Genomic DNA, 14,031 nt, shown 5'->3' on the forward strand with positions numbered 1-14,031 from the left:
CAGAAAACCATTAACGACGATCTGTCGCTACATCTGTAAGTTAAAACTCTATTATGCAAAGCGAAAGCCATTTATCAACAACACCCAGAAACCCAAAAACGCATGATTTATAATCAAAAAATAAATTTGACCAACTCAGAGGCAAAGCAACAGCAATATGTTAATACAGCAGCATACGCTGGTTTCCGCTCTGTGATCACTGTGCCACTAAAAGTAGTTCCTCAGTGTTAGCTCTCATAATAACAATATTGCTAATACTGGGTAATATTCAGGTCACGACAAAGGATAACTCTTGAACCAAACATGCCAGATGTCTAAATTTTACTGTGCTAATGCATTATAGTGAGTTCTATTTGGAACATGTGCTTTTTTAAGGTTTGTAAATGCAAAAATTAGGATATCCGGGTTTATTAGAGGGCTTTATGGGTGGAACAGATGACTCACATTACTGTAGCTACATTGTTAGCCGTGTGGTACGACCAGAATATTACAAATAAGGATGCATAAGTAGGAATTGTGAATGAAAATCTAAATTCCCAAAAAAGTGCAATACCTCTTTAAGGCATCAGGAAGTAAGATTTACATAACGTACTATTGCACAGCCACACTAGCTGGCATCTGTGACACATTAACATTCTGACAACAATCCATAGGGGGCGCCACACGTCATTGTACATAATACAATGTCATCATTAGGGCTGAGTCTTTGGGCACCACATGATTCGATTCCATTCCATTCTTGGAAATAAAGATTCGATTTAGAACCGATTCTTGATTCAAAGTCAATACTTTTTAATAACATTAGGTGCCATTTCTATGATTACCTACATTCCTCCATAAAATAGAGAAACAGCTCTGATCAATTTCAATGTTACTTAAAAGAAAACTGGTTTTGGTTAACAAAATTCTACCCAAACATTTAATTGCTTGGCTTTACATGACGCCATGTCCGGCTCATTAAATATGCGTGGTGGTCAAGCGGTGTCTGTTCTCAATGGGTACCAGGCGCCATTTTGCCATTCTCGACAAAATAAATGCCCCATGCTTGTGTGGTTATGGCTGTACGAACCATTCAAATCACGAAAATGATAAAAAATGGTTTTAGAGTTTCTCGAGAGGAAATCAAGAAGTGCGGAAGAGTTTAAGATTTTATGAAAAAAAAACATGACAGAAGTAGCACGCACTCCAGTCCAAGGGAGCAGAGTCGAAGAACGCACAAGTTTGCAGTGATCACTTTGTTAAAGGTTTTCTTTGATATATTAACGTTTATTATTTCCCATTTAAGTATTATATTGATATTTTTTGTATTTTTTAAGACACGTGTTTCGAAAAGCCCCAACTCGGCGAGTCTAAATAAAAGAAAGCAAATGTGAGCAAAACCTAAAAGAGTTAAGTTTTTGATCAAAGGCAACAATCATAAATGAAGCTTTCAGCACATACACAACATTGACATTTATACTTATATTTTGATACAGAAAATGTGTACTTGTAAACGGCGCGTGCAACAGCAACAAACATGGCAGTAGACGCGAAGTTAAATCATGAAATGTGTCCTTACTCCGGCAAAAATGTTGCATATTTACCCGAGAGAGTCTTGATAACAATTTCCTTAACCCAGCCACACAAAAAAAAGTTGTAGACCTCCATGCTTTCCAAGTTTTCATCCGTTTTGTCTTGTTGAATAATGTCTGGAGCACGATAGTTCGATATGTCTGGGAACGCGACCGATGTATAATATTTGATATCACTCGACAAATCTTTTTTTGATGAAGTATAGGGATCTATTCCATTGCATAGTGAGATTTTTTGCTGGCATCTCATTTTTTGCAGGAAGATCTAAGCCCCTTGTGTACTCAGTTTGCGCGCTGCTTGCTGCACAACAGCCATCTTAGCTTGGTTGACCACCGCCAGTTTTTCACTTTCTGGAAGAAGTCACGTGACGAAATACACGCAATAAATACAAATACAAATAAGGCAACATGAGATATATCCAAAATGTCTGTTTTTTAAAGTAAACCCGTACAGCAGATGTGGGCATCTACAAACCCCGTTTCCATATGAGTTGGGAAATGGTGTTAGATGTAAATAGAAACGGAATACAATGATTTGCAAATCCTTTTCAACCCATATTCAATTGAATGCACTACAAAGACAAGATATTTGATGTTCAAACTCATAAACTTTATTTATTTTTTTGTAAATAATAATTAACTTAGAATTTCATGGCTGCAACACGTGCCAAAGTAGTTGGGAAAGGGCATGTTCACCACTGTGTTACATCACCTTTTCTTTTAACAAAACTCAACAAACGATTGGGAACTGAGGAAACTAATTGTTGAAGCTTTGAAAGTGGAATTCTTTCCCATTCTTGTTTTATGTAGAGCTTCAGTCGTTCAACAGTCCGGGGTCTCCGCTGTCGTATTTTACGCTTCATAATGCGCCACACATTTTGGATGGGAGACAGGTATGGACTGCAGGCGGGCCAGGAAAGTACCCGCACTCTATTTTTAAGAAGCCACGCTGTTATAACACGTGCTGAATGTGGCTTGGCATTGTCTTGCTGAAATAAGCAGGGGCGTCCATGAAAAAGACGGCGCTTAGATGGCAGCATATGTTGTTCCAAAACCTGTATGTACCTTTCAGCATTAATGGTGCCTTCACAGATGTGTAAGTTACCCATGCCTTGGGCACTAATGCACCCCCATACCATCACAGATGCTGGCTTTTGAACTTTGCGTCGATAACAGTCTGGATGGTTCGCTTCCCCTTTGGTCTGGATGACACGATGTCGAATATTTCCAAAAACAATTTGAAATGTGGACTCGTCAGACCACAGAACACTTTTCCACTTTGCATGAGTCCATCTTAGATCATCTTGGGCCCAGAGAAGCCGGCGGTGTTTCTGGATGTTGTTGATAAATGGCTTTCGCTTTGCATAGTAGAGCTTTAACTTGCACTTACAGATGTAGCGACAAACTGTATTTAGTGACAGTGGTTTTCTGAAGTGTTCCTGAGCCCATGTGGTGATATCCTTTAGAGATTGATGTCGGTTTTTGATACAGTGCCGTCTGAGGGATCGAAGATCACGGTCATTCAATGTTGGTTTCCGGCCATGCCGCTTACGTGGAGTGATTTCTCCAGATTCTCTGAACCTTTTGATGATATTATGGACCATAGATGTTGAAATCCCTACATTTTTTGCAATTGCACTTTGAGAAACGTTGTTCTTAAACTGTTTGACTATTTTCTCACGCAGTTGTGGACAAAGGGGTGTACCTCGCCCCATCCTTTCTTGTGAATGACTGAGCATTTTTTGGGAAGCTGTTTTTATACCCAATCATGGCACCCACCTGTTCCCAATTAGCCTGCACACCTGTGGGATGTTCCAAATAAGTGTTTGATGAGCATTCCTCAACTTTATCAGTATTTATTGCCACCTTTCCCAACTTCTTTGTCACGTGTTGCTGGCATCAAATTCTAAAGTTAATGATTATTTGCAAAAAAAAATGGTTTTATTAGTTTGAACATCAAATATGTTGTCTTTGTAGCATATTCAACTGAATATGGGTTGAAAATGATTTGCAAATCATTGTATTCAGTTTATATTTACATCTAACACAATTTCCCAACTCATATGGAAACGGGGTTTGTACATGAACAATATGATCTGCATTTTATATTTTTTTTAATAGGTTAAGAATTGTTTGAAATAAGAATCGTAAGTATTTTGAAAATCTTTTTTGTTTAAAGTTAAAAAAGTGAAAGTACCAATGATTGTCACACACACACTAGGTGTGGAGAAATTATTCTCTGCATTTAACCCATCACCCTTGATCACCCCCTGGGAGGTGAGGGGAGCAGTGGGCAGCAGCGGTGGCCACGCCCGGGAATCATTTTTGGTGATTTAACCCCCAATTCCAACCCTTGATACTGAGTGCCAAGCAGGGAGGTAATGGGTCCCATTTTTATAGTGTTTGGTATGACTCGGCCGGGGTTTGAACCCACAACCTACCGATCTCAGGGCGGACACTCTAACCACTAGGCCACTGAGTAAGTTTACACACCTAGTCATCACTCACCTGAGTGAAAGTGTCCTCAATGCTGATGTCCACAGCTATCATGATAAAAATAGCAATGGGGACGCCAAAATCTCCAATCATGCGTCGCAGCTGTGAAGAAAATACCCGACAAGACTTAGCGGGGGAGACAGGACTCTTGAACGGTGGTCCTGTGTGATCTCAGGCGGCTTCTTACCGGGCCGGGCAGGTAAGTGCCATTCTTGAACTGTCGCAGGAAATAGGCAATGAAGAAGCAGCCCAGCATGAGGCACATGGACAGCAGGGCGGTGTTGGGATAGGCCGGCCGCTGCGACTCCCCGGCGATTGTCGCATTGCTGGTGTTGTTGACGGTGTTATTGGTGACCACATGGTCGAAGGGGTTGGAGGTGTTGAGAGTTTTGTAGTTGAGAATCAAGGGGTGGGCCTTAAAGATCTGTAGAAAAGAGGCCAGGGCAAGGGGTTAGGGTTGCGTCAGCCCAAGGGATGAGAAGCACAGCATGGAAGGACAGGAGGGCGGAGAAATGAGGCGAAGGGAACCTTAAAGAGCTTATTGAAGGTCTCATAGATGAAGATGAGAGAGATGAGGATGGAGAAGATTTCCTGGGTGAAGCGGGAGATGAAGCGGACCAGGAAGCTCCCTTCCACGGCCACGATGATGACCACGATCACCACCAGCCAAATACCCACCCAGATCCGGCCCACGATGTACTCGATTTCCTGGGACTTGCAGAACTAGCACGGAACGGACAAAGAACGCATGTCAGCGACACGAGCGAGCGACAATCACAGGAGAGTCGACCCTTACGACGAAGAAGGCCTCCTCGAAGAGCAGCAGCGGTCCGGAGAAGCCGAGGACGAGAACGGGCTGGGCGGCGATGATGCAGAAGATGATGCCCTGGATGCTGGTGGAGATCATCAACTCTGACACGCCCATCATCTTCTCTGTTTTGTCAGCTACGACCAACACAACATGGCAATGAAACTCCAATACATCACACATGGGATACTTTTACACCTACCTAAAAGTCCTCCGAAGGTGATGGCGGGCGACAGGGCGGCGAAGTAGATGAAGATGACGGCCGCCAGGACCTGAGTATTCAGGCCGTCGGTGTAGTCGCTGATGTAGTGGCGGTAACGGCGCTTGATGTCTTTCACCATCCCACCGAAGGGGACTCCGGTACGAGCCAGGGGGTCTTCTCTTGGAGGCTCCGCAGCTTTCTCGGCTGGACACGTGGACGCGTGGTCACGGTAAAGACATCAAAGTTTGAAGACGATACGAACAGAGGTGGGTAAAGTAGTACTGCAACTTTAGAGTACCGTAATATGTATTAAGTGCAAGTAAAATGTAGTTATCCAAATGATTATTTGAGCAAGAAAGTATTCAGTCAAAAAAGTAACACTTAGTAAAGTACAGTAGGTGTGGTCCAAAAATAAATTCACATCCAAATCGTCATTTTTATTTATTCTGATTCCAAATCGATTCATAATTAGAGAATTTTAAGAATACATTTTTTGCACTTTATGGCATCATTGCATTTGTACCAATTCTGACTAAGATCTGAATTTGTAGACCCAGATTATAAATGTTGAAAGTTTTGTGGCAAACCATCGGATCAAAGTTTGGCGCCATACCACGTCCAACATCCTATAGCGTAGGCAAAACTCCTTCGCAATTTATCATTTCCCATCTGTTTAAAATCTTTCATTTTAACCTCAACTTATTCGGTCAAAGTCCCTAGGAGGAGTTTGTTAAAGTACGACCCCTGTTTTTGGCCTATAAATGGCCGCCAAAAACCCGTTTGAATTCAAGTATGGGTTTTTGAGACATTTACGTGCGTCCTGTCATGATAGATGTCTCCAGCCATTTTCATGACAATACGTGAAACTATAGTAGGAAGGGTTATTTTTTTTCTCATTTTAAAAGGTGGCGCTAGAGATTTTGAAATTTCGTGTTCGGTACCCCAAAATATAAACATTTTCGCAAGACCAGACGCGCTTACAAAAATGAGTGACTTTTTGTGCATGTTACAGGCCACAAAAATGCGATCCAAGTGTGAGAAAAATAGTGCACACAGCAACAGCAAATTTATTGTACATACAAATACACATATATACTCACATTCACACAGTTATTCATATATAAACACACACACACAGGTACCTACGCTCCCACATACATACACAAATACAGTACATAGCTACGCACTCAAAGTTCGTACATCCACACGCACATTCCTTGTACAAACATACATATACACATACTGTACATATACATTCACTGTACAAACATACATATACACATACTGTACATATACAAGTATATATACATACATATACACTCATGCATATAATCATGTTTCATCAAACATACAGGTAAAAGCCAGTAAATTAGAATATTTTGAAAAACTTGATTTATTTCAGTAATTGCATTCAAAAGGTGTAACTTGTGCATTATATTTATTCATTGCACACAGACTGATGCATTCAAATGTTTATTTCATTTAATTTTGATGATTTGAAGTGGCAACAAATGAAAATCCAAAATTCCGTGTGTCACAAAATTAGAATATTACTTAAGGCTAATACAAAAAAGGGATTTTTAGAAATGTTGGCCAACTGAAAAGTATGAAAATGAAAAATATGAGCATGTACAATACTCAATACTTGGTTGGAGCTCCTTTTGCCTCAATTACTGCGTTAATGCGGCGTGGCATGGAGTCGATGAGTTTCTGGCACTGCTCAGGTGTTATGAGAGCCCAGGTTGCTCTGATAGTGGCCTTCAACTCTTCTGCGTTTTTGGGTCTGGCATTCTGCATCTTCCTTTTCACAATACCCCACAGATTTTCTATGGGGCTAAGGTCAGGGGAGTTGGCGGGCCAATTTAGAACAGAAATACCATGGTCCGTAAACCAGGCACGGGTAGATTTTGCGCTGTGTGCAGGCGCCAAGTCCTGTTGGAACTTGAAATCTCCATCTCCATAGAGCAGGTCAGCAGCAAGAAGCATGAAGTGCTCTAAAACTTGCTGGTAGACGGCTGCGTTGACCCTGGATCTCAGGAAACAGAGTGGACCGACACCAGCAGATGACATGGCACCCCAAACCATCACCCAACCATGCAAATTTTGCATTTCCTTTGGAAATCGAGGTCCCAGAGTCTGGAGGAAGACAGGAGAGGCACAGGATCCACGTTGCCTGAAGTCTAGTGTAAAGTTTCCACCATCAGTGATGGTTTGGGGTGCCATGTCATCTGCTTTCAAGTTCCAACAGGACTTGGTGCCTGCACACAGCGCAAAATCTACCCGTGCCTGGTTTACGGACCATGGTATTTCTGTTCTAAATTGGCCCGCCAACTCCCCTGACCTTAGCCCCATAGAAAATCTGTGGGGTATTGTGAAAAGGAAGATGCAGAATGCCAGACCCAAAAACGCAGAAGAGTTGAAGGCCACTATCAGAGCAACCTGGGCTCTCATAACACCTGAGCAGTGCCAGAAACTCATCGACTCCATGCCACGCCGCATTAACGCAGTAATTGAGGCAAAAGGAGCTCCTACCAAGTATTGAGTATTGTACATGCTCATATTTTTCATTTTCATACTTTTCAGTTGGCCAACATTTCCAAAAATCCCTTTTTTGTATTAGCCTTAAGTAATATTCTAATTTTGTGACACACGGAATTTTGGATTTTCATTTGTTGCCACTTCAAATCATCAAAATTAAATGAAATAAACATTTGAATGCATCAGTCTGTGTGCAATGAATAAATATAATGTACAAGTTACACCTTTTGAATGCAATTACTGAAATAAATCAAGTTTTTCAAAATATTCTAATTTACTGGCTTTTACCTGTATATTAACGTTGTTGCCCTAGGGTAAACTGGGTAACACATGGCACACTGACAAAGCTTAACCTATTGTTACCTTAACAATCTGCAAGGTTAATATAGTCTGATTCTCTTTCTTCACCTCCATTTATCTGCTTTCTTTTGTATTTGAAGTTCTCCTTACGTATATGCATTGTTGCATTTGAACAATTGTATTGTTGATAACAGAGGTAATTATTGTTATTATTCATCATCAATAGTGATATTTCTATTGGTATTTTTATTGCTCCATTTGTAGTGTAATAATGTTTATTGTCATTTCTGTATTATTATTTATTTCACTAACTGCTTCTTTGCTATCACTTTTACCATCATATTTGTACATATCCTATTTGCTGATGTTGTTCTATTGTTGTTGTTGTTGTTATTCTTGTGTTTGCTGCTGCTGTTGTTGTTGTTGTTGTCGTCTCTCTGTCTTATCCCAATCTTGTTCCCACAATTTCCCCCCGTCTTCCTTTTTTTCTCTTTCTATCCCCTCCTGCTCCGGCTTGGCTGCACCAAATAATAACATAAATCCATTTAATAAAGTCAAATACACCTTTTTTGTTGTTGTTGTTTTTGTTTATTTAATCAATGTATTTGTAGATATTACTTTGTTTTTGTTGTTGTTTCTTTCTTTCTTGGGGGGGTGGTATGGATGGGATATAAACAAAAATATTTTGACATTTAGGGCAGACAATAGATATATGATTTATGTGAATATGATGTAATGGATAGGAATGTCTGATGCTGGATGTCAATAAAAATAAAATGAAAAAAAAAATACAAAAATAAAGTCAAATACAAATAAGGCAACAAGATAAGTATCCCACACTTCTCTTTTGTAAAGTAAAGGTGTACAGCCAATACGGGCATTTACATCAACTATATGATTTGCCTGAGAAGCTGGACAGGACAAAAAACTTTTTTTTTTTTTTAATAAATAAAAGTACTCCAGCAAAAATCAAAAGCATGTTGCATTAGGCCTACTCTGACAAGTTACTTAATAAATGTAACTAAGTAACGGTAGCGTGTTACTACCCACCTCTGGATACAAACACTTTAAACGGTTACCTTTGATCCTGTCCCCAAAGGCGAGACGGGTGTCGTTGGGGCGGAGCCTCTCCTGCAGCATCCCTTTCTGGAACTTGATGATGGGCTCAAGCATTCCCTGGTCCTGGATCTCAGTGGGGGGGATGACAATGCTGCAGTCCATGAAGTCCGCGATGGCGTTGGTCAGGTCTTTGTCGTTCTCGGCCAGGAACGCCTCCAAGCAGAACACCTGCCAGAGAAGACGTGGACAACTTGACCTCGTCTGAACCGGGACAGAACCATCAGGGTTGTCCTGCTCCATCCCTCACCCAGTCGGCCATGAGAGCCCCCATGGCGCGCCCGCTCTCGCTGTAGTCCACTCCGCTCTGGCTGGGACCCAACAGGACAAAAACGAAGCGGACGGGAACGGGACACTCCAGGGTGGACTCCATAACCACAGAGTCTCTCAGTCGGACGAAAGCCACCACCGGCTTCTCCAGGAGATCCAGGACACCTTTCAGGAACATTCTTTTATTTAGCCTCAAAGTCTAAACAGTTCAATTCTAATGTTTGCTCTGGTAGTGCTGCTGTGACAAAACGTATGTTTTAGTAATCTCTTGTCTAACAATTTTAGTCTAATCTTTTTTCACAATCAGCATTAAAATACAGTAGCATAGTAGGCCTAAATATTCAATAAAAACAGGGCAGAAGTTTTATTTAACACTTATATTTAATATTTTTGGCCATTGTAGCATTACACAGAGTCTGAACAGTAACACTTTGTTTGAATATTTAATTAAGTGATTATTTGGCGTACCACTAGATGGAGCCTGTGCACCACTGAGAATCATTGGTCTAAGTTCTTCGTATGTGCCTTGTGTCGTACTGCTTCGCTTTCACTGCCTAAGCCTGTATTTTTGATCTAAAGATAACTGTTATTGCCCCTCTGCTGAATTCCCGAAGCCCTGCGGAGATAGCTCTGCTTGGTTCGTTTTACACCTGACCTAGGGGTGTCTAAAGTGCAGCCCGGGGGCCATTAGCGGCCCACGGCTCGAGTTTTGTTGGCCCACAGCATATTGTTGGGAAAAACAGTAAAAATGTAAGAAAAAAAAAGAGCAAAAAGCCAAAACGTAATGAGAAAAAGCTGATTGATAGTTAATAATTAATAATAACATACTTTGTTAACGATAACAAAGCTGACACAAAATGTTCTCTTTAAAAACACTGTATAAATATATATATATATATTTTTTTTTTACAAAACGTTTGGACACCCATGATCTGAAATATTAGAAGCTCTTGACATCAAAATAGAATAAAAATTAAAATATAAACGATTTAGTCAGTTCAAAAGTAAATTAAACAAACAAAACAATACTATTAACTAATGAATTTATGAATTTGAAAAAGGACACCAACTTCACTAATAAACGATGTTAAAAGTATAACTGAACATTAATATTTTCGTAAAGCAGAATGTTTGTGCAGTTACACAATCATAATATTATTATTATCATTATTATATTTTTACATTAAAAGGCCCACAACCATACTTGACAATCTTGAGACCTTCAATTTCGGGAGGTGGGGGGTGGGGGGCGGGGAGGGGGCGTGGTTGGGGGCGTGGGGGAGTATATTTACAGCTAGGATTCACCGAGTCAAGTATTTCATATATATATATATATATATATATATAAGAAATACTAAGTCAAGTATTTCATATATATATATATATATATATATATATATATATATATATATATAAAAAATAAAAGAAATACTTGAATTTCAGTGTTCATTTATTTACACATATACACACACAACACTAATCTACTCATTGTTGAGTTAAGGGTTGAATTGTCCATCCTTGTTCTATTTGTCACTATTTTTCTAACCATGCTGATGATGCATTGCTGTGTGGCACGCAAAAAGTGCTTCCATCAAATGCACTAGATGGCAGTATTGTCCTGTTTAAGAGTGTCACAACATTGCTGTTTACGGGCAGACAAACTGCTTTACAGTAGACAAAAACGTGACTGCTGTTGTTGTGTGTTGTTGCCGCGCTGGGAGGACGTTAATGAAACTGCCTAACAATAAACCCACATAAGAAACCAAGAACTCGCCCTCCATCATTCTACAGTTATAACGTCATTGGGCAGATACGCTGTTTATATTGTGTGCCTGAATTTCGGGAGGTTTTCGGGAGAGGCGCTGAATTTCGGGAGTCTCCCGGAAAATCCGGGAGGGTTGGCAAGTATGCCCACAACACATTGTTGGAAAAAAACAACGGTAAAAATGTAGGCAAAAAGCAAAAAGATGTAATGTAATGTGAAGAAGATGACATTTTGATACTAATTATTGATAACTTACTTTGTCACCTATAACACAATGCGGACACAAAGTGTTGTCCTTCTATAAATGTCTGTATTAAGCAGTTTAAAAAGAAAATCAAAATGGCCCTCGCATACTTGGACTTTTTCATTATGCGGCCGGCCCTTGGTGGAAAAAGTTTGGACACCTCTGTCCTAACCCCCAACTCCCAAGAGTATAGGACAAAAAAACAAATTTATATTGTATTTGTCTTTTAATAAAATTACTCTCCCAATGGGTTTCTTTTGTGATTGATGCTGTATTACTGCCTTTATCATGTTTAACCCAAACATTCCTGTTCCCAGTCAGATAGTCTGTATTTTACCCACTTCTACCCCATCGTGCCCCATTTGCCTTCTCTCCTTCCCAAAGCAATATAAAAAATCAGATTTTTTCTCTGGCGATCTCTTCTGCGCTATCTTCCTTCTTCTGTCAGAAGCGTAAAAACTTTCTTCTCTGTAACCTGATGTTATTTGACATCTCGTATAAATACTTAAAAGAACGTTTGTTTTACCTGGTCATTTCTTTATTGAATAGGAAACATTTCAAAAACAGTACCTGAGAGCACGATGGACGCCTCCATGTTGTCAGAGGTGTCTCTCTGCAAAAGCAATACTTGAGTCTCAGTATTAAGTGAGGAAGATCAGCAACATGTCTCGTACCTTCTGAGGAACTGAAAAAGTCTGCATCTGGATGTCTCCTGAAGGGGTGACCACCGGCCCCTCGATTTGGCTGGAAGGACAAGTGCGGAGAAGTTCATCGTCTTGTGGAGAAAGTCAAACCGAGAGGGACGATGGGGGTTGAGCTAACCTGCGTCTCATGAGGAGAGCTCTGAGCACAGCGTCCCGATCGCTGGATCGGATCTCGTTCTTGCTGAGGAGCTCGTCGGCCACTTTCTCGGCCACGGCAGACAGACTGCTGGCGTTCAGGTCGAAGATGACGGCACCTGAGAACAGGCAGACGCTGTCGTGTTACAGGCTTCGCTACGCAACTGGGACTGAAAAAAGCTAGCACGCTTCTAATACACTTTTGTGGCTAGGAATGTGTGCCATTCACTTCTAAACCGATATTTTACAAATTCCCGGTACGTGGGAATCGATACCGAAACTCAACAGTGCACATTTTTAGTAATTTTCTGTGTGTTAATAAGTGTTAATTGTTTAGTAATAACTAGAGATGTCCGATAATGGCTTTTTTGCCGATATCTGATATTCCGATATTGTCCAACTCTTAGTTACCGATTCCGATATCAACCGATACCAATATATACAGTCGTGGAATTAACACATTATTATGCCTAATTTTGTTGTGATGCCCCGCTGGATGCATTAAACGATGTAACAAGGTTTTCCAAAATAAATCAACTCAAGTTATGGAAAAAAATGCCAACATGGCACTGCCATATTTATTATTGAAGTCACAAAGTAAAGGTAGGGGGTAGCGGGCGGTGTATATTGTAGCGTCCCGGAAGAGTTAGTGCTGCAAGGGGTTCTGGGTATTTGTTCTGTTGTGTTTATGTTGTGTTACGGTGCGGATGTTCTCCCGAAATGTGTTTGTCATTCTTATTTGGTGTGGGTTCACAGTGTGGCGCATATTTGTAACAGTGTTAAAGTTGTTTATACGGCCACCCTCAGTGTGACCAATTATGCCTTGCATTCACTTGTGTGTGTGAAAAGCCGTAGATATTATGTGATTGGGCCGGCACGCAAAGGCAGAGCCTTTAAGGTTTATTGGCGCTCTGTACTTCTCCCTACGTCCGTGTACCACTCCGTACAGCGGCGTTTTAAAAAGTCATACATTTTACTTTTTGAAACCGATACCGATAATTTCCGAAATTACATTTTAAAGCATTTTATTACATCTCCAGTAAAAACATTACATTTTTTAATGTAACATTTAAAAATGAGATGATTATGACAACTGTGCTCTCCAGTTGTATATCTCGTTTTATTATACCGCTTGAGTCTCATTTGCAATGCAGTTATATTTCCAAAACATTAGATGGCAACACTTTGTCGGCTATTTATGGTATGTTGTCTAGCTAGGAAGTATTTCTTTTCCATGGAGCTGAATGTTTTATGTTGATCCCTGCAAAGTGTTTATACTGTAAGTATTGTGCTTATTATACACAACCTGTTTGATTGTAACATTCATATAAGTTGTAGTTTTCATTAACAAATTTGGAGGTGTTGAAATCGCCATGTAAAATCGCTAATGCTAATCGTAGTCTGTGTGTGGCAAATCCAATGTAAATTAGCATAAGCTAGCGCATTTCGGAAGAGTAGAGTCTACCTTTGCGTTTGAGCCTTTTCGACAAAGCATAATTGCTTTGTTTGTTGTTGAAAATTGCAACTTTACTTGGAGGGAGTTTGGATGAATCTGTCCCGAGTGCTGCTTAAAGGATTGTTTCGTTTGGACGTAATGTCACGTGCAAGAAAAGTATTGAAATATGGCACCGTTTGATTTTTCGTGAATCGATACCCGGTAGTAGTGGCGGACTTTGGTCGGTGCCTATAAAAATACAGAACTCCATACCTATCCCTAATTGTGGCAGATCTGGGACTGATTTAAAATTGCACATTGGTAAAAATGGCTTGGATTTAGATAAAATGGTATCTTTAAACTCGAGATGTCCGATAATGGCTTTTTTGCCGATATCCGATATTCCGATATTGTCCAACTCTTAATTACCGATACCGATATCAACGG

The 14,031-nt window shown here is 40.3% G+C and overlaps 1 protein-coding gene across 1 annotated transcript in view; it reads right to left on the reverse strand.

Moving 5' to 3' along the window:
* The window catches only part of slc4a1a (solute carrier family 4 member 1a (Diego blood group)), a 41,206-nt gene that overhangs the window by 11,186 nt on the left and 15,989 nt on the right, over positions 1–14,031 (reverse strand). Inside the window, exons 10-19 of the mRNA XM_061981315.1 lie at positions 12,133–12,268; positions 11,985–12,054; positions 11,881–11,923; positions 9,282–9,466; positions 8,995–9,202; positions 5,078–5,281; positions 4,864–5,012; positions 4,596–4,790; positions 4,255–4,491; positions 4,080–4,169 (exon numbers count right to left, since the gene is read on the reverse strand). Coding sequence (XP_061837299.1) covers positions 4,080–4,169; positions 4,255–4,491; positions 4,596–4,790; positions 4,864–5,012; positions 5,078–5,281; positions 8,995–9,202; positions 9,282–9,466; positions 11,881–11,923; positions 11,985–12,054; positions 12,133–12,268 — 1,517 coding nt within the window. The remainder of the gene's footprint in view (positions 1–4,079; positions 4,170–4,254; positions 4,492–4,595; positions 4,791–4,863; positions 5,013–5,077; positions 5,282–8,994; positions 9,203–9,281; positions 9,467–11,880; positions 11,924–11,984; positions 12,055–12,132; positions 12,269–14,031) is intronic.

The sequence above is a fragment of the Nerophis lumbriciformis genome, linkage group LG24, assembly GCF_033978685.3.
Source record: "Nerophis lumbriciformis linkage group LG24, RoL_Nlum_v2.1, whole genome shotgun sequence".
NCBI lineage: Eukaryota > Metazoa > Chordata > Actinopteri > Syngnathiformes > Syngnathidae > Nerophis > Nerophis lumbriciformis.